A 20,602-nucleotide genomic window follows, 5' to 3' on the forward strand; every position below is an offset into this window, starting at 1 on the left:
TCTATCGATCTTTCTGTACATCTTTCCATTGTCCATGTGTCCATCCATCCATCCATCAGTCTATCTGTCCATCTGTCCATCCAAGTGCCCATTTGTCTGCCCATTAGTGCAGTTATTTCTCTATCTGTCAGTATAGGTGTAGTTTCAGCATCGGTATAGGCTGGAATTGAAACATCATTCCTGATAGTACATTCACTTTTATTAGATAGTCTAACAAGCCACTTTTCCTGTACCAAGGTCTAATTAATTATGAAAACAGCCACGCCAAGACTTTAATGTACCGTATTTTTCGGAATATAAGACAAACCTTTTTCCCTCAAAAAAGAGGCTGAAAATCTGAGTGCCTCTTATACACTGAATACAGCATTTTTTTGCCTCCTGAAACCATGCCCCCTTCACCAAAATGGTCGTGCATAGCCTTTAGGCGGCTTTCAGAGAGCTCCTGGGGGCTGGGGAGGGCAGAAATGTGCAAAAAAACGGGCTGTTTTGGGGAGGTCTGCAGAGTGCAAAAACTTTTTTTAAAAAAATTTTTCTCTTCAAAGTCTTGGTGCATCTTATACTCCAAAAAATACTTGGGTCACTGGAATACAACTTTCACTACAGCAAAACTGCCATGAATCTATTTGCTTTGTATGACGTGAATGTAATCTGGATCACTCCAAGAGAGTGTGATGTCTGGTGTATTATGCGCCAGTATTTTGTCGGTTTGTATACGGAAATCCCACAAGATCTTGACCATCTGATTTTCGGTGACTTTTTCAGGCTGATGTTCCCACCAGTTTTTTGCTGTTTTGATATTATAATTTTTGCACAAATTCCAATGGATCATTTGTGCTACTGAATTGTGCCGCAATTTATAATCAGTCTGCGCGATTTTTTTACAGCAGCTGAGTATGTGATCAACAGTTTCATCAGCTTCTTTGCAAAGTCTGCATTTGGCATCATCAGAGGATTTTTCGATTTTGGCCTTAATGGCATTTGTGCGGATAGCTTGTTCTTGCGCAGCCAGGATTAGTGACTCTGTTTCTTTCTTTAATGTACCTGTTGTTAACCATAACCAAGTTTGTTCACTGTCCACATTATCTTTTATTTTTTCCAGAAATTGGCCATGCAGTGCTTTGTTCTGCCAACTCTCCATTCTTGATTTTATTACATCTTTTCTGTATTCTTGTTTCGTCTGTTGGGCCTTCAGTAGATTTTTGTTCTTTACTTCGATTAATAGATGTTCTTGACTTTCTTTTAAATAATCAGCCAGTCCATGTTTTTCTTCTTCAACTGTTTGCTTCACTTGTAATAATCCTCTGCCACCTGATTTTCGGGGCAGATATAGTCTATCAGTATCACCACGTGGATGTAAACTGTAGTGCATTGTCATTAGTTTCCTGGTTTTTCGGTCCAAAAGGTCCAAATCAGCTTGTGTCCAGTTAACTATACCAGCTGTGTATCTTATAACTGGTATTGCCCAGGTATTTATGGCCTTGATTGTATTTCCACCATTCAATTTAGATTTTAAAATTTTCCTAACTCTGTTGGTGTACTCTCGCCTGACAATAGTTTTTACTTCTCCATGCTTGATGTTATCCAACTGCAGAATGCCTAAGTATTTGTAGGCTTCATTTTCTTTGCATTTAATTAATTGGCCATTGGGCATTTCAATTCCCTCACATGCAGTGATTTTGCCCCTTTTTATGGATACAGTGGCACATTTTTCCATGCCAAACTGCATTGAAATATCGGTGCTGAATACTCGGACTGTGTTTGTCAATGATTGGATTTCTATTTCTGACTTTCCATAGAGTTTCAAATCATCCATATATAGTAAATGTGAAATTTTTTCAGCTTCTTTGGCTGTTTGGTAGCCTAATTTCATTTTTTTTAAGATTACTGATAGTGGGATCATTGCGATGATGAAGAGAAGAGGTGAAAGTGAATCACCCTGGAAAATTCCTCGCTTGATATTAACCATTCCGTAGATCTCATTCCCTACTGCCAACTCAGTTCTCCATTGTTTCATCGCCTTTTCAGTAAAGGATGTAATATTTTTGCTAATGCCAGTTGTTTCTAAGCATTTTATGATCCAACTATGTGGCAGTGAGTCAAATGCCTTTTTGTAATCAATCCAGGCCATATTCAAGTTTGTTTTTTCTGTTCTTACAATTTTCTAATATCATTTTATCAATTAGAAGCTGATCTTTTGTGCCCCTGCTCCTTCTTTTGTTGCCTTTTTGCTCTACTGGCAAGATGTTGTTTGTTTCCAAATAATCCATCATGTTATCTGCAATAATGCCTGTGAGTAATTTGAAGGTTGTTGGCAAGCATGTTATTGGTCTGTAGTTTTCAGGTGTTGTTCCTTTAGTTGCATCTTTCTGAATCAAGTATGTTTTTCCAGTTGTCAACCATTCATCAATTTGGCCCTTTTGTAAAATTTCATTCAGTTGCCTGGCCAATATTGCATGTAAACTGGTCAGATATTTGAGCCAGAAACCATGTAATTGGTCCTTTCCAGGTGATGTCCAATTCTTTACCTTTTTAACTCGATTTTTGACCATCTCAGTTGTTATTTCTAATACTTGCATTTGTTTGTTGCCAATGCTTTTCTCAAAGTCATGTATCCACTTTGCTTCCTTGTTGTAGTCCTTTGCATTTTCCCACAATTCTTTCCAGAATTCAACTGTGGCCTGTTTTTCTGGTTTTTCACTTTTGGTGTCACCATTTACATTAAGACTTTGATAAAAACGCCGTTGGTCTGATCGAAATTGCTGATTTTGTTTATATTGGATGATTCGTGCCTCATATCTTTCAATTTTTCTAGCTGTTGCTGTTATCTGCTGTTTTACAATCTCTACAGCTTCATTGATGTTTCTTGTATCCAATCTATATCTCCTGATTAGCCGATCTATGATTTTGTTGTTTTTAAGCCGTTGCTCATGCATGTTCTTTAAGTTACTGGCATCTGCCCTTAATTTTTTGATTTTTTGTTCAAACGGATTTTCCACTTTGGCTTTGATGCTTTTTCTGTTGTGTGACTAGGTACTTTAATTTTAATGCCTAGTTCATTAGTGACTATTACAGCTGCGCTGTACATTAACTGGTTTGTTTCCAAGATGGATCCCGGTTCAGTTGTTGAAAACACTGCATTAACCATTTTCATGATAGGGGCCAAAATTTTCTTAGGCACAGTTTTTAGTGATGGTAAACGTTGCCTTTCCTCATTAAGCAGAAAATGCTCCATGATCTTATCCTTCAATTCTTTTTGTTTTTGAGTTAGTTCATCAGTTGGTTCAGTGATAACTGGTTCTAGTGGTGGTGGTGTTATTTCCTCCCCGAGAGCTTCTTCTGGGAGTTCTACTATAGTGTCTTTAGTTGTGTCTTGAATATCAGTTATTTCCGCTTGTGATATTGTTTTTTGGGTTTTGCAATTTGCCTGAATTTCCTCATGTTCAACTTCACTAAACACTTTATTCCGTATAATAAATCGCCTTTGATCTGCTAGTCGTTGTTCGCTAACATTTGAATCTGGATATTGTTGTTTCCATAATTCATACATTCGCTTTAAATATCCTCTTTTTTCTGGCTCTGAGTTGTAGTAACAGGCCATTATGGCACGGTTTTCATCTGCACTATATTTTTGTCGTTTTGTTGGCTGGTCCACTTGTAGCCCACTTGTCGACGGATGTCCAGGGACCCCAACATCCGCCGCGGCCCTTGTTAATTATTATTATTATTATTATTATTATTATTATTATTATTATTATTATTATTATTATTATTATTATTATTATTATGTTAATCTTTGGTGAGATTCACAGCCTTTGGTGCTTGTTGGTAATTCAACAGCTCGAGTCCTAACCAAGGACCTAGGAACTATTAAGGTAACGTCGGAGGATATAAGTTGTTCCAAGTAAGGTAGTTTTTTGTAAAATCAGAATGTTCAAGTCCAATAAATTTAAAATTTCCAAATAGCGAGGTAGCCCTTTAGGTACTGCTCCAAGGACTCAAATTACAATTGGGACAACACTCAATTTCTTTTTCCACAGTCGCTCAACTTCAATTTGCATGTTCCGGTACTTTGTGATTTTTTTTTGCTGCTTATCTTCAATTCGCACATCACCAGGTATTGCAATGTCAATGAACCAAACTTTTTTCTTTTCAACTATTGTTATGTCAGATGTGTTGTAGGCGAAGTGCCTGTCAGTCTGAATTCTGAAATCCCACAAGATCGTGACTTTTTCATCCTCTAGGACCTTCTCAAACTGATGTTCCCAGTGATTTTTGCTGTACTCAAATCCAAACTTCTGGCAGTTTCCAGTGAATGATCTTAGCAACGTGGTCATGGCATTGTAAGTAGTCAGTTTGTGAAATTTTGCTGCACCCACTGATCAAGTGGTCGACTGTCTCATCTTTCTCATTATAGAGGCGACATTTGCTGTTGGTGGTAACATGTTGAATTTTTGCCTTTATGCAGTTTGTGGCTAAGGCTTGTTCTTGAGCTGCCAAAATAAAGCCTTCTGTTTCTTTTTTTTAATGCTCCTGATCTTAACCAGTTCCAAGTTAACTTTTGGTCAGCTTTGCCTTCAATATTTTTCAAGTATTGGCTATGCATAGCTTTGTTTTTCCAATTTTCAGCTCGCTTCTCAATTACTTCTTTCTTATATTCAGCTTTTGACTTAGTTGTCTTTAAAAAGCCTCCTTTATTTACTTCCTTAATCATTGGTTCTTCACTTTTCTGGATGTAATCATTCAAGCTGTGTTTTTCTTCTTCCACAGTCTGTTTTACTTGTAGGAGTCCTCGACCATCCTCTGCTCTTGGTAGATATAATCAGTCAACATCAATTTTAGGGTGCAAAGCATGATTCATTGTCATAAGCTTCCTTGTTTTTCTGTCCAAATTGTCCAACTCCATCTGGGTCCAGTCAATTATTCCTGCAGAGTATCGAATCACAGGTATAGCCCAGGTATTTATGGCTTTTATGATGTTCCCTCCACTCAATTTGGACTTTAATATCTTGCGAATTCATGGAATGTACTTGGGTTAAGTTAATTCCTTGACTTTATTATGCATTAAGTCAGAGGCCTCTAAAATCCCCAAGTACTTGTAGCCTTCTTCTGGTTTTACTGCCTTTATCATTTCTTCATTCTCAAGTTCTATTCCATCATCTTTTATTATTATTATTATTATACAATTGTATCACAGCGGCCAGTTGTTTCGCCGGATTTGGCATTGGTTACTAGTCGGGTCCCACCCAGGGGCCTAGGACATCGTAACGTATTTTTGTAATATGTGTGCAGATCCAAGCAGTGCGGCTTTTTGCATTTGACTGATGGTGATTTTGTCAATTTTTAACTGTTTTAAATGTAATTCCAGTGCTTTTGGTATAGCACCCAGTGTGCCAATTACCACTGGAATTATCACTGCTGGTTTGTGCCATAGTCGTTGAATTTTGATTTTTAAGTCCTGGTATCTTGCGATTTTTTCATGTTCCTTCTCGGCGACCCTGCTATAACCTGGTATTGCGATGTCTATGATTGTGACCTTATTTTTCTCAACCAGTGTGATGTCTGGTGTATTATGCGCCAGTATTTTGTCGGTTTGTATATGGAAATCCCACAAGATCTTGACCATCTGATTTTTGGTGACTTTTTCAGGCTGATGTTCCCACCAGTTTGTTGCTGTTTTAATATTGTAATTTTTGCACAAATTCCAATGGATCATTTGTGCTACTGAATTGTGCCGCAATTTATAATCAGTCTGCGCGATTTTTTTACAGCAGCTGAGTATGTGATCAACAGTTTCATCAGCTTCTTTGCAAAGTCTGCATTTGGCATCATCAGAGGATTTTTCGATTTTGGCCTTAATGGCATTTGTGCAGATAGCTTGTTCTTGGGCAGCCAGGATTAGTGACTCTGTTTCTTTCTTTAATGTACCTGTTGTTAACCATAACCAAGTTTGTTCACTGTCCACTTTATCTTTAATTTTTTCCAGAAATTGGCCATGCAGTGCTTTGTTCTGCCAACTCTCCATTCTTGATTTTATCACATGTTTTCTGTATTCTTGTTTCGTCTGTTGAGCCTTCAGTAGATTTTTGTTCTTTACTTCGATTAATAGATGTATTATTATTATTATTATTATTATTATTATTATTATTATTATTATTATTATTATTATTAGTAGTAGTAGTAGTAGTAGTAGTAGTAGTAGTAGTAGTAGTATTTGTTCATTAAACATGAAACTTAGTCAATTGAACATTCAAAAATGTATTACAAATACCATTGATTGGTGTTAATGGTTGATATGGGTTGTTGCCAGTGTCCTAGATATCAACCAAGTACCTTCTTAAAATAAACAGGTAGTTTCGACGGCCAGGTCGTGGTATTTTGTGATTTTTTTCCAGTTCTTTTTCTTCGACTCTGGCATCTCCTGGTATTGTTGTTGTTGTTGTTGTTGTTGTTATGTTAATCTTTGGTGAGCTTCACAGCGTTTGAGGCTGACTCAACAGCTCAAGTCCTAACCAAGGACCTAGGAACTGTTAAGGTAACATAGAAGGATATAAGCTGTTCCAAATAGGGTGGTTTTTTGTAGAATCAGAATGTTGTTATTGTTGTTGTTATTATTATTGGAATTCATAAGTGTACCAACATGCCTACCATCCTGATGTCCCCACTTATTTGTATCCACTTCCTGTATTCATAAACATGTTTATACTTATATCTGTTATCTCATACATGCTTGATAAAATAAATAAAAAATAATAACTAAATTCCTAAGGAACCTAGCAGGCTTTTCTACAAAAGAATAATTCCACCCAGCTCACGGGGAACACACATCCAGTTAGGATCGCTCTGCATTTCCCATTCCCAGCTAAACCCTCCAGGATCGCGCGGTTGCAGAAACCTCCCACCCACCGCCCAAAAGAATCCACGCGACTCGACCCTTTCCACACCCCACCTCCCCCACGCCCGGCCTCTTCCCCGCCCGACTGCACCGCCCCGCCCGACGTCACTCCGCCCGTCAATGAGTGGGGGGCGGTCCTTTGGAGAGGCGGGGAAGGGTGGCGAGCCAATCCGCCACAGGCTCCTGCCTTCCGGGAGCGAGGAGGCCAGAGTGGCTCCTCCTTCGGTCGACCGGTGCCCGGCCCGCCCATCCCCGTCTCCGTCTGCGGAGTGAGGGCAGAGTTCCCCCGCGCGGGTGGGCGATGTCGCTCGGGCTCCTTTTCCAGCTGCAGGTAAAGCCCGTCTGGGGCGAGGCGTTGTGGCGGGACGGGCAGGGCTGGCGGGTCCAGGATCCCCCGCGTAAGGGAGCTGCATGCGGCGGGGAGGCTCTTCCGCGGCTCCCTCCGCACAGAGCGCCGCTCAGGACAAAAGGAAGCTGCTGAGGAAGCCACGCCGCAAAAGCCGGGAGTGGGTGGGAAATCTCTCGTGGCGGGCAGGGAGGGGTCCGGCCCTCCACGCCACTTTTCCAGGCGTTTCCCCCGCCTGCCTGCCTGCCCGCGCCCGCTCCATCGCCCCTCTTTGCCTGCCCCGGACGCCGCCCGCGATCTCTGCTGCGATCTTTCCCGGGGACCTGCTTCTCTGCCCGGGCGGACTAGGGGGGAGCTTCCCTTCCACGTTCCGGGAAGGACCCACTCACTTCCACCACCCCCTGCGCAAAACTTCGCTGCTCGCACGTCCTAGGGTACCTGGTGGGCTGGGTCCCTTCGGCCTTTTAGCTGCCGGAGGGCAACGGGTGATCGCTGACCTGCATCCAGCCGACCTTCCGCGGCGGGTCTTTGCAAAGAGCGAACTTGGGACCGCCGCGGCTTAAAGGACCCGGGCAGTTAGCTAGCCAAAAGAACCCGCGTTAAATCCCAAAGGTGCCTTTTTCTCCCCTAAGAGGCAACTGGACTTTCTAGTTTTTCCTATGAAGACGTTTCCTTCTCATTCAAGAAGCTTCCTCAGCTCTGACTAGATTCCATTCCCCCACCATCAACTCAGAGCTGAGGAAGCTTCTTGAATGAGAAGTGAAACGTCTTCAAAGAAAAATCAGAAAGTCCGATTGCCTCTTGAAAGAAAAAGAAAAAAAGCATCTTTGGGACAACCCACGTTAAGGCTTCCTGGTCAGTCTATCTTAGGAATGGATTCAATAACGGGCCACAATGGAAATTTCCTTCTGGCAAAACGTGTAGAACGAATCCTCCATCTGTCAATCTTCTGGGGTATGCATGGGACATATTCCAACCTTAAAATAAATCTTTAAGGTGATGAGTTTTCAGTCAAACATCAGAAAGTTTCGTGTATGCCGGAGCCTTGCAGACAGCTCCTGATTGATGTCAGAATGGTCACTGTATGCTTGCTTGCATGTAATCCCATTGAATTGCATGGGACATATTTCTAAATAGGCACAGAACTCCCCAGTCTTTCTGTTGGGGAGACCGCAAATATAGAATATTTTTGTCAATGTTCTGAATGCAAAACAAACACACACACACCCTTGGGCATATTAATAAATCTCATTTGAGTAAATTTACAGTGTATGTAAGTGTGAGATTGAGGGAGGGATTCATTCTGGAGAATTTCAGAACTTCGTTCCAAAGGATACTCTTTGCCTAGAAAAAGATGGCATTCTTCTCTTTGGGAAAGTCCTTTATAACTTTGCTAAAAATTGTTATTAATCTCCTATTTACCTTTTCACCCTACTAAATTGTTTTTGTCCGGAAGATTGGCTTTAAAACAGAATGGAGTGGCAATGATAACATAAAAACAAGAAGATAATTAACCAGAGTATGCCACTTTGTGTATTTTTATAGAAATCAATATAGGGGATATTGCTATAGTAACCGTGGCTGGATTGTAGACTCAACAGATTAATGTCCACTACAAATCAATTTATTTCCCATTCTTAGAAAGGGTTTTGCTTGGGAGGTCTGGTATCATCTATTGATCAAATCTTAACTGGTGTTTGTTTTCTTTCTTTCTTTCTTTCTTTCTTTCTTTCTTTCTTTCTTTCTTTCTTTTCCTTTTTTGCTCTCCCAAGTTAAAAAAAATCTTTAAGAAATCTTTTTATTTAGCACAGGAATTGCAATGTTTTGCTTGAATTCCCCCCCCCCAATAATATAGGGCCACAAATCGTGATCAGTGAAATGAAATTGGAGACCCCTTGATATCTGTGTTCCAATATTTTAAGTTTTGAAAAGGTTATCTAGGTTCAATAAACAAAGAGGTTGTGGGTATTAACTGTAATGGAAGATATTTTTTCTTGTTTCCTTGAGATGATAGGCCTAAAGAGTAAGAGAGATAAAGAAAGGAAGACAATTTTAAAATGTATTTTGCAGCCTGCATTCATTTCAAATCCCTCTTGTACCATTGTCATCTAATATATACTTGTTTGCAAAAGCAAGCAACATATTAATGAGATAAGGTATATTCTGTTTTTTAATAGTTCTCTTTTTTAATAGTAATTTTATTAAAAAAATACACTTAAGAATAAAAAAATAATACAAACTAAGAAATAATATAGTAAAGAAAAATATATAAAATGACTTCGCTCTTATAAATATAAACAATTTAGTAATCCACCATCTTTCCATGTCCCATCTCTGATCTATAAACAAATCCTTGAAACCTCATCATTTCAGTCCTGATTAGCAAAAGTCCATTAAGAGTTACCAGAAATAACAATATATCTATTTTATCCTTGATCAAATGAACCAACTTTGTATTCCTAGTCATTTTTAATGATCTTTAATCTCTTCAAATAATATCCTAGAACTTGATTTATATTTATTTTTATTTGTTCCTTCTCAGAAAATTACCCAGGTCTCTCTCTTGGTTTGTTATTTATGTATCTCTTGTCTAATGATGTCTATTCAGACTTAAGATGATTTTTCTTGCATGTCTAGTTTAGCATATTTTCCATGTCATTTTTATAAGCTGTCATTTTAAAATCCGCTTCCCACTTTCAGCTCAGTTCTTCTTCCATAACACATTTTGAACACAGTCTATCCTTCAGGTTTTTTTAATATTAAAATATTATGGCCCATTCTATATTAGTAAATCAAATTTGTGTTCTTTAATTATAATCTTTAGTTCCTTCTAGTTCGCTCTAGTGTCCCATCGTATCTTCTTTTTTTAAAGTATTCAAAGCAAAGGCACTTTCCCTCAGGAGAGGTTCTTATAATTAATTTCAAAATCTTATTTCAAATCCACCTGGACACTTAGTTCATTTGTATCTTTCTAACATCAAAGTTCTATTGCTCATTGGTATTTTTCATAAAAAACTAAAAACCCTTAAATTTGCATTTAAAACTCAAGAAACTCAAGCAGTGTTTTCAGACTTGTCAATCTGAAGGTTTCTAATAGCTGAAAAACAGTTAAGACGCAATTTATGAAAGTAATTAGAAAAAGAAGTATACAAAGCCAATGCATTCCCAAATTGCAATCCCAGAATTATTGAGAAGATTTATGGTCTGGACACTCAAAAATAATAAAGCTGTAAGGAACCCTTTAAACACTGTTTATTATATAGAAAAGCACTTAGTTTTATAACACAGTTAGAACTTTATCTTGTATGAGGAACTACTAGTCTTTATAAAGATATGACTTTGTTTGGGATGGAGGGAAATGGGGAGGGGGGGAGAAAAGAGAAGGTGGAAGTGGAGGAGCTGCCTGATACTGAAATCCATCAGAAACATTTTAAAAAGAAGATACATTGTCCTAATAAGATCAAAGAAAACATATTGACTAGGAGAATAATTTCATCACAGGTCAAGATTGTCCTGCACTGTGAATTGGCCGGGGACAAGTGTCCTTTGGCAAACTGCCCTGGACGAGGATGCAGGGGAGGAGCACCAGTGGAGGGTCAGCTGAGGGCCCATGGTGTGTCGGCTCTGCAAGGGGTCCCATGATGAAGTAGATCCAGCCATGTGCCTGCGGCTAATCATTCTAGAGTAGAGTGCCCCAACCTTTCTATATTAACAGCCTGGAGGGGGAACAGGTGCCTTACAAGTGCATGTGCGCATGCAAACGGGGCTGCAAGCGCGATGCTTGTGCCAGTGGTAACACCCATGTGGCACTTGCAGTGATGCTATCGCAAATGGGGTTTGCACACACACTGGCCAGCCACTCAGGCAGCTTGGTGGCCAAGAGTCCATGGCCCTTTAGTGGGCTCCCGCCCACAGGTTGGGGATCCCTCTTCTAGACTTTTCTAAACCCGCTGGAGACTGTTGTCCTGCACTCCTTGTGAGGAACAACTGTCTAGAGCACTTGTATCTCAAATCCTCTCCTTGTCCAGACAGGAATCAGCAAAGAGCCGGTCTACTTGCCAATTCTTCATTCTAATGTGGTCACCTAGTTGTTACCTTGTTGGATAATGAAACAACCAAGCTCAGAATGCACCAAGGACTTGACAATTCGATCCTTAACTACATGTAATCTCTTCTATTGGAAATTAAGAATTCTCTGCTAGTGGTGAAAAGGAACAGTAATATTTAATTTTGAAATACCCAGATGAAGACCAACACTTCCAAATTTCCAGCCATTTATGAATTTGCATCATTTGGGGCCTATCTTGAAGAAGATCTTCAGGATTCCTCAAAGCCACCCCAAAAATCTGGGTTAGCAGAATTTACAATACAAGAGCAGAGTTGGAAGAGATCTTGGAGGCCTTTTAGTCCAACCTTCTGCCTAGGCAGGAAACCCTATACCGTTTCAGAATTTGCTGCTCTCTGTTATCCACACTAATGGGTAGTCAGTAGAACTGTCATTCTTGATGTTTTTGTATTGTCAAGTTCTTTCCTTCTTTTGTATACCCTACTATTCCATACTAGCCCTCCTACAAAAGCAGAAATTTTATTTTCCATCATTCTATGGCTGAAGTAACTGTTAGCTAATTCAGTTAGAGTTTGGGAGGAAAGATGAGAATACAAAAAAGGAAAGAAGCATATGTCGGTCGGTTGATCAATTTGCTTAAAACTTTGCTTGGAGGAAGAAAAGAAAACTAGATATTAACAGGATAAAAATTGAAAAGAGATGCAAATTAGTCCCAAAAGCATAAGTGCTAGAAGTTTTGATGAACTTGCTTGTGTTTAACCATGTTATTCTCCATGAAAAAGTCTAGTAAAATGAATTATATTCAGCTATCTCAAAAGACTTTTAGAAGTAACAGTTCAAAGGAATTTACTCTTAGCTAAGGTCATGAAGAACTGTAGCCTGACTGTATTCAATATCATAAAAATAACATTCTACTTCTAAGCTAGCAGAAAATCTGTTTGTATCTTGGCATAATAAAATACTTAAAATGATGACAATGCTGCTTACATAAAGGAATACATAAGCTGTTAATGGAGGAAAAAACAACTTAGGAAAGTGTTGTCTTTGCATTCTTCTTTCATTGTCTGGACTTAAACAATATTTCCTTCCTTGTTGCTTTGGTAATGGATCTCCCTTATCTCCATCAAGGCCATCCTCTTTACTCTCTATAGTGGGTAAGGAATTTACAGTTCTTCAGATGTTGATTGTATTCTCAGTCGACATATTTAATCACGAGAGTCAAGGAGTTCTAGTTTAGCAATATTTGAAGAGCCACAAGATTTCTGTTCTTGTTGTAGGATCTTAGGAAAATCATGTATGGACCTTTATCAATAAGATTTCAGGTTTACTTATAACACTGAGATAGCATTGTTCATGTATGTGGGTTACTTTTGCAGGACTCAAGTAGGAGGCCTACATCCATTCTTGTCTTCCTAAATCTCAGCAGTCTGTGATACCATCAACCATAATATTCTTCTGGAATGGCTTCAGGAGTTGAGTATAGTAATGCCCATTGTAGCGGTTCTCCTCTTTCAATATTGATAGGGGAGAAGAGGCCCAGCCCTCCTAGACCTTATGTGGATGAAGATTCTCAGTCATCCAGGTCACAGTTGTCTCAAAGATGCTCTTTCAAGAGGCAACTGGACTGTTTGATTTTTCTTTGAAGGCATTTGCCTTCTCATCCAAGAAGCAATCACTTTTGGGACTTCCTGTGTCCAGTGTCTCTACTCATTTCTCATTTCTATTTAACATCTACACATGAAACTTCTGGGTGAGGTCATCAGTCAGCACAGGGTGAAATGTCACTACATTGATGACATGCAACTATATATTTCCACTCCTGGCCACACAGTTGTATTACGGGTAGTCCTCAACATACAAGAGCTCATTTAGTTCAAAGTTAAAATGACACTGGAAAAAGTGACTTTTGACCATTTTTCATACTTACAACCACTTCAGCATCCCCACAGCCACATGATCAGAATTCAGACACTTGGAAACTGATACATATTTATGACAGCTGCAGGGTCTCAGGTTCATGTGACCTTCTGACAAGCATATTCACTGGGGAAGCCAGATTCATTTAACAACCATGTTACTAACTTAACATTTGCAGTGATTTACTTAACAACTGGCCCCAAAGGTCATAAAATAGGGGCAAAGTTCACTTAAATGTTTCACCTAGCAACAAACATTTTGGGCTACCTGTATTTAAGATGGACAATCATCTACTTTTTCTTAAAAAATAATAATAATTTATGTTAATAGAAAATAGGGTTTGAGTTCCAAAATCTTAAAGTATTGGATGCCGACACTGTCCAAGTAGTCGTTTAAAAACAGAATGCTTACAATAACTTACCCAGGCTGTTGCTTATTACAACTTTTGTAAGTATCAAAGATGTTTAAACTACACATTTGTATACAGCTGAAAAAGAGTTTTTATAATGAAAGGAATTTTTATTTTGTTTTCTCCTTATACAGCCCCCTCTCCTCCAACTACCAATATGTCACAAATGATGTACCATTCATGTGTGTTACAAGTGGACTACGGAATATTTTTACATGTTAATAAATACATGCAAAAAAATTTTTTGGGTAAAGTTGAGTTGTCACAGATAGAAGAGAGTAGTTGTACCCTCAGGGCTGAGTTAGTTCTTTATGCATTTATGCTGTATGTCTTTTAGATTCACAACCAGCATAATGTTGGTACTCCAAATGCTTAAACAGAAGTGTGCAGAATGGCGCAAGGAGAAGTTAACCTGGACCATGATATACCACTCCTGACCCTTCCACCATATTGGGCCAAAACCATTGTGGGACTTTTTTCCATTATCTGCTTTGTGAACAGTTATGATGGAGATTTTGTCTTTGATGACTCTGAAGCTATAATCAACAATAAGGTTAGTGATGTAATGTATTGTTGTAAATAGGATTAAAAAGGAACACAGTTTTACTTGTGCTTCCGATAATTGGTTACATTAATCAGATGAAAACCTTTTAAACAGATTTAGAATGCATCTCCGGTTAATTAAAAAGAACACTTGAATATAATGTAACTTATTTAGAGTATATGTTTGTAAAAATACAAAAGAAAATGCCTTAAAGAAGTTAAAACTCTGTGTTTTTCTATTGCATCAGCAATCTTAAAATAGTACTTGAAGTTGTTCTGTCATTTAGGAAGACAAATGTGGCAAATAACTATATTTGTGGTACACTTTCAGCATCACAGCTGCTGCAAAATAGGATGATTTTTGGGATGAAAAATAAGGATCTGTGGTTCAGGTTTTGTAATAGGTTTTATGTACATTATATTTCTTTTCTGTTTTCCTGTTGTGTATGTTTGTATCAATTAAATCAGTGATAATGAATCTTTTTTGGCTCGCGTGCCAAAAGCGGGGGGAGCGCAGGGGGGGTCATGCACGGGCGTGCAACACCCATAATGCTATGCACACAACCCCAACACACATGCGCACATGACCAGCACTCCACCACCACCCCCATTTTTGATGTGCTTTCTTCGCCCTCCCTAAGCTCCAGAGGCTTTATAGGAGCCTAGGGAGGGTGAAAACAGTCTCCTCTCCCCCCCCCCCCCAGGCCCTCCGGAAGCTTCAGGAACTTCTCTGAAGCCTCCGGAGCGTGAAAAACCAGCCCTACGGGCAAACCGGAAGTTCGGGAACTGACTTCTGGTTTGCTCATAGGGCCGGTTGTAGCCCTCCAGAGCCTGCAAGAGCCTCCAGGAGGCTTCCCTGAAGGCTCCGGAGGGCAAAAAACGACCCTACGAGCAAACAGGAAGTGACAAGCCTCATGAAGGCCCCTAAAGGCTCCTGAGGGCTAAAACTGGCCCTACAAGCAAACTTCCGGTTTGCCAGAAGGGTCGTTTTTCATCCTCCGGAGCCTTCAGGGAAGCCTCCTGAAGGCCCCTGAACATTCGTTTTCGTCCTCCATGCTCCAGAGGGCTAAAACCAGCCCTACGAGCAAACCAGAAGTCTGTTCTTGAACTTCTGATTTGCCCATAGGGCCAGTTTTTTGCGCTCCGGAGGCTTCAAGGAAGCCTCCAGAGGGTGAAAAATGGCCTTAAAAGAATGGATCATCATGTAATCAACCGAAACATTTTTGCAATGGTCATTAAGCGAACACCAGTTGTAAAGAGAATGCTGCGGTTGTTAAGTGAACCATTGTTCTCAGTGGCTGGATTTTGTTGGAAATTATATTTTCTGACAAAAATGTAAATCACTGTCATGTGACCAAGGGGCAATGCACTCAAATTGCAGTCACATGACTGGGGGAGGGGGAGGGCAGCTGTCATAACTTTGAAACTGAATCATTAGTACCTTTTTGGCGGGGTGGGATTCCATCATAACTTCAAGTCATAAGGACTACTTGTACTACGGGAAGTAGTCCTAAATTTGAGATTTGGGCATGATTTCAGACACTTTGCTTAATCTTCCGCCACAACTTAATTTTGAAATCTAGAAATAAATTTAAAATATAATCTGTTAATTTTCTGCGTTTTCAAGCCCCGGAAGCAGCTAAGAGAGGAAAAATTACAATGCATTGCCTTTATGAAAAAGGCATTGCCTTTTCACAAAGGAGGAGAGAAAATGTGGTTTAAATAATTTATTCCAGCAATTGATTTTAGGGTGGGCACCTTCTGAGGTCCATCTTTTTGCAAGTAATCCACTATCAATTCCTGCTCCCCCTGCTTTACAGCTGCTACCCGGGTCATCTTTGGGGGAGGAGTCAAAAGTCGAGATAGTGGTCATGGCCACATGATCAAAACCTTGTCTTCTTTCTATGTACATTGGAGCTTTGGTTTTAAAGTCACAGTGGCCGTCTTTGCACGCGCATACACACACACACACACACACTCTTGGCTGCTGCTCCTCATTACAGTAACAACCTGTCTGAATATTTTTGAAGAGACTATTTGATTCAACCATCCAAGTATTCCGAAAATATTGGCTGAATGAAATCTGTCCACCTCTGACTTCCTTCTCTGACCCCCAATCGTCCTAAAGTTTGGAACTGCCACTGATTTCATTTAGCCAATATATCCTTCCTAAGTCACTTTGGGGATTAAGGAAAAACCCTGTTCAGTTTGATGAGCTATACGTAGATACAAATAGACCTCCTTTAATGCCTGGTCATCAATGACTGTAATAAAGGTATTTGATTAACTCCATTAACAATTGTTCATGGACATAGTTGCAAATTAAAAAGAAAAAGAAAAAACCCACATAACCATGCCATTTAGGGACAGCAATTCCAGAAGTCCTGGTTACCATTTTTAATCAAGGACTGCACAGGTCCTTGAGTGAGGACCTCACATGACCGCAACTTCCAACTTCTTACTGGCTTTTTCATTGTATTGTATTGTATTGTATTGTATTGTATTGTATTGTATTGTATTGTATTGTATTGTATTGTATTATTTGTATGCCGCCCTTCTCCGGGAGGACTCAGGGCGGCGAACAATTCAAGGGGGAAAAAAGGGGGAACATAAAAGACAAAATACAAGTAATAAAAGTAGGCAACAATCGCACAACCATACATGTCGAGACGGGAGGGAACTCATCACCCCCAGGCCTGCCGGCAAAGCCAGGTTTTGACGGCTTTTCGGAAGGCCTGGAGAGAGGTGAGGGTCCGAATCGCTGCGGGGAGTTCATTCCAGAGGGCTGGAGCTGCCACAGAGAAGGCCCTCCCCCGGGCCTTGTATTTGCTTGTGATGATTACACAAGAACCACCTGTGTAGCTTCCTTTCCTTGAGGATCCCAGAAACAGCAGCTTATCTGCTTGGACTCTGAAAGTTGCCTCAGCCATCTTGATTTCTCCACCAGCAAATTAGCCCTTGTTCTTTTCTCTTCGACAGCAGCCAATGTTTATCCCCACAGGGCAATCTCTGCATTGTGATGCCAGCTGTCGCTGAATTTCATGGAGTTCAAACAGTCTTCCAGAGGCTTTCTAGCTCATATAAACATCTCTCTGTTTTGTCTTGTTTTAAAACATGGAGCAATGATTTATCTTTGGTGCGTGTAGAAAGGCAAACATTTGATCAAATAAAGCATTTAAGGCAGAGTGCTTCTCTCGGAACATGTGTTAATTAGAACAATGTGTCTTTTGCCAAATGTTACAGCCTGCAACGCAAAGACTGCTGTTGAAAATCAAGTGTGGAGATTCTGATCCAACAGAATCATATGCACATAATTTGTCTAATGAATGTGTGCTAAATCAAGCTGAAAGGAAAACAGGATTATTATTTTTTCATGATAGACTCCCTGTAATAAGAGCACAGTTTTTAGACGAATGCGTTCCCAGGATTCTTGGCCTCCTGTGACTTGTTTGTTTTTTGTTAAGTCAGATTCACACAACTGCTTCTCAAGCATATGTTCTAAGTGTTCTGATGCGATATAAAAATTGTCAGCCGAGATTGAATGCCAAGGTGATGTGGCTGTCGGATCTCCTGCTCCACAGTTATCCGTATGCCAATTTCCATTGTCGCTCTAAGCATTTCTATCACCTCACATCACAAGGAAGCAAGGTGCCACAAAATCCGGGAAAGCTGAAGCCACATGTGGCTGAACTGGTAGCCAGCTGTTGTTGCATATGGGAATAGTGGGGTTTTTTGGCACATCAGAATCAAGACCTATTAAAAATGATTCTAAGATGGGTTGGACTTCATAGACGTAACCAGTTTTCAGTTAAGATGGCGGAAAGAGAGGGAGCTATTGGGCTGTCCTCATGAGTGATACTTGTGCATTGATTGTTTGGTGAAAGCACTTTCTTGGAAGGAGAGGACCTTTCAGAATGGAGGTTGGAAGCAGGCTGGATTAGACTAGAGCAGAGCATTCTGGAGAATAGCCATGCTTACTCTTTTACTACACTGCCCAGTTTATGGTGTTATGCAGTGATTTTGCGGGAACATTTTGCAAACTGTGTTGAGCATTGCCTTCTGGACCTGGCAATTTAAAAAAAAAGGGGTTCCATCTCCTAGTCTGTTTTCCAGAGAAGCAGGTTCTGTTGGACACTTTTTTTGCTATTGCTGGGGCGCCAAGGTGGCGCAGTGGTTAAATGCAGCACTGCAGGCTACCTCAGCTGACTGCAGTTCTGCAGTTCAGCTGTTCAAATCTCACCGGCTCAGGGTTGACTCAGCCTTCCATCCTTCCGAGGTGGGTAAAATGAGGACCCGGATTGTTGTTGGGGGCAATATGCTGACTCTGTAAACTGCTTAGAGAGGGCTGAAAGACCTATGAAGCGGTATATAAGTCTAACTGCTATTGCTATTCCATTGAGGCTGTACTACTGAAATCCTTCCTTCCCCATTGCTTGGTCTCTTCCTGTACATTTGTGCTTTCGTTGGCCATTGTGGCTCAGGGATTTGAGTGGTAGCTTGGCAGGTGAAGGCTATAGTAAGGTGCAGGATGTTATGGGCTCCCTTTCCCCACAGAGGTCACCTTGCATATCCTCTGGGTAGCCTTCTAGGAGTGTTGATCTGTATGAATGTGTGGTAATGAACGTGAGGTGGGGACTGGATATCCTGATGGTACCGATTGCTGGTGAAGCTATAGTATCTTTGAGTGCTCAGTTTCCCTCCTAAGGATGTCTGGTGAGGAAAATGGGAGGTTCTCCGTCCTTTGTCTTGATGGACTTGGTTTTAGAGATCCTGGTGGTGATACATGGGAAGGGATGGTGAGAGACAGGGAGTAAACCACTCTCAGAGAATGTGGAACCATTGTCTAGTTTTGCATTCCACTCCTTGAACTCTGTTCTGTCTGTAGACCTTCAGTGGTCCAGTCCACTTCTACTGAGTGCCAGGTCAGTGTGTAATAAGGCTCCACTCATCAGCGATTTAATCATTGATGAGAGGGCAGAGCTGGCATGTATTACCGAGACCTGACTAGGTCCAGAAGCAGAAGTGTTCATTCTTTCAGAAATATGCCGAGTGAGATTTGGCATGTGGCATCAGCTGTGACTCGGGGCCAGGGGTGTGGATGTGGTAATTGTCATCCAGTAAGTCCTTCACAAGTCCTTGGTGTTGCACCAAGATGTGCTCTCAGGGATCAGTTTGGAGTGTAGCTGTTGTACCAACCTCCCACCTGCACAGTAATCTCCCTATTTGAACTCCTTAACTCCATTTCTGGGCTGGTAGTTGAGTTCCTCAGACTTAGGGTTCTGAGGGACGTCAATCTGCCTTCTCTAGGAGTGAGGTCTGAGCTTGCTCTGGAGTTGATGGCCAACATGATGACCATGGGCCTATCCTGGGTCATTCAGAACCTGACATGAGACAATGGTCATACTTGGATCAGGTGTTCCTGTCAGAGCAGTGGCCATGTGACATGAAATGGGCAAACTCTTGGTGTCTCCCTTGTTATAATCGGATCACCGGCTCAGGGTTGACTCAGCCTTCCATCCTTCCGAGGTGGGTAAAATGAGGACCCAGATTGTTGGGGGCAATATGCTGACTCTCTGTAAACCGCTTAGAGAGGGCTGAAAGCCCTATGAAGCGGTATATAAGTCTACTGCTATTGCTATATTCCATGGGATTCTCTAATGGCACCATCCACTGCAGTGGGGGAGAACCCATTAGATTGGTTTGTCCTTGAAACTGATGAACCCAGATGACTTTTGGAAGGAGCTGAATGTTTTTCCTGTTAGTCTGCTATAGGATCCATCTGGAACCTTGGTTGTCACTTGGAATAAGGGGGTGGCTGAGGTCTTGGATCAGATCATGCCCTTGCAATCCCTCTCTTCTTGGAGATCCCACCACTTCCTCTGGTTTACAAAGGAATTGACAGGATAAGAGATGTCTAGAGCATTGCTAGTACTCAACCAATGGAGGAATTTGCCCAGCATCTATTAGACAAAACTACTGATTTTTTTTTGCTATTATTTATAAGAAGAATGTAGTAAAAGTGTAAAAGGTAAAAGTCTTTTATTTCCAAATAAAGGGACAATAACCAGTGTAGCATTCCGCCACCTGCCGTTGTAAAATGAATTGGAGTACAACTTGGGTTTCCACTGATAAATAATTTTTCTGATGCTCCAGCATTAAAGAATGCTCGAGTATTAATTACAGTAGTGCATTGCCTAGAAATAGTATTACTCTGGGAGTATCTATGTATGAAGAGGGAAGAAGCCGAGGTGGCGCAGTGGGTAGAGTGCAGTACTGCAGGCCACTTCAGCTGACTGCTATCTGCAGTTCAGTGGTTCAAATCTCACCAGCTCAGGGTTGACTCAGCCTTCCATCCTTCCGAGGTGGGTAAAATGAGGACCCAGATTGTGAGGGCGATATGCTGACTCTGTAAACTGCTTAGAGAGGGCT

At 40.7% G+C, this 20,602-nt stretch overlaps 1 protein-coding gene across 2 annotated transcripts in view; it reads left to right on the plus strand.

The window, feature by feature from the left end:
- Positions 1–7,119: 7,119 nt before the first annotated feature.
- Positions 7,120–20,602, plus strand: part of TMTC4 (transmembrane O-mannosyltransferase targeting cadherins 4) — an 83,105-nt gene continuing 69,622 nt past the window's right edge. For both annotated transcript variants that reach the window (XM_087726868.1, XM_014058826.2), the window contains exons 1-2: positions 7,120–7,223; positions 13,968–14,183. In XM_087726868.1, the coding sequence (XP_087582994.1) occupies positions 14,022–14,183 (162 nt within the window). In that variant the 5' untranslated portion in view covers positions 7,120–7,223; positions 13,968–14,021. The remainder of the gene's footprint in view (positions 7,224–13,967; positions 14,184–20,602) is intronic.

Source organism: Thamnophis sirtalis, unplaced genomic scaffold (genome assembly GCF_051295495.1).
Source record: "Thamnophis sirtalis isolate CommonGarterSnake01/CBP01778 unplaced genomic scaffold, rThaSir2_p1.2 scaffold_12, whole genome shotgun sequence".
In the NCBI taxonomy this organism is placed as follows: domain Eukaryota; kingdom Metazoa; phylum Chordata; class Lepidosauria; order Squamata; family Natricidae; genus Thamnophis; species Thamnophis sirtalis.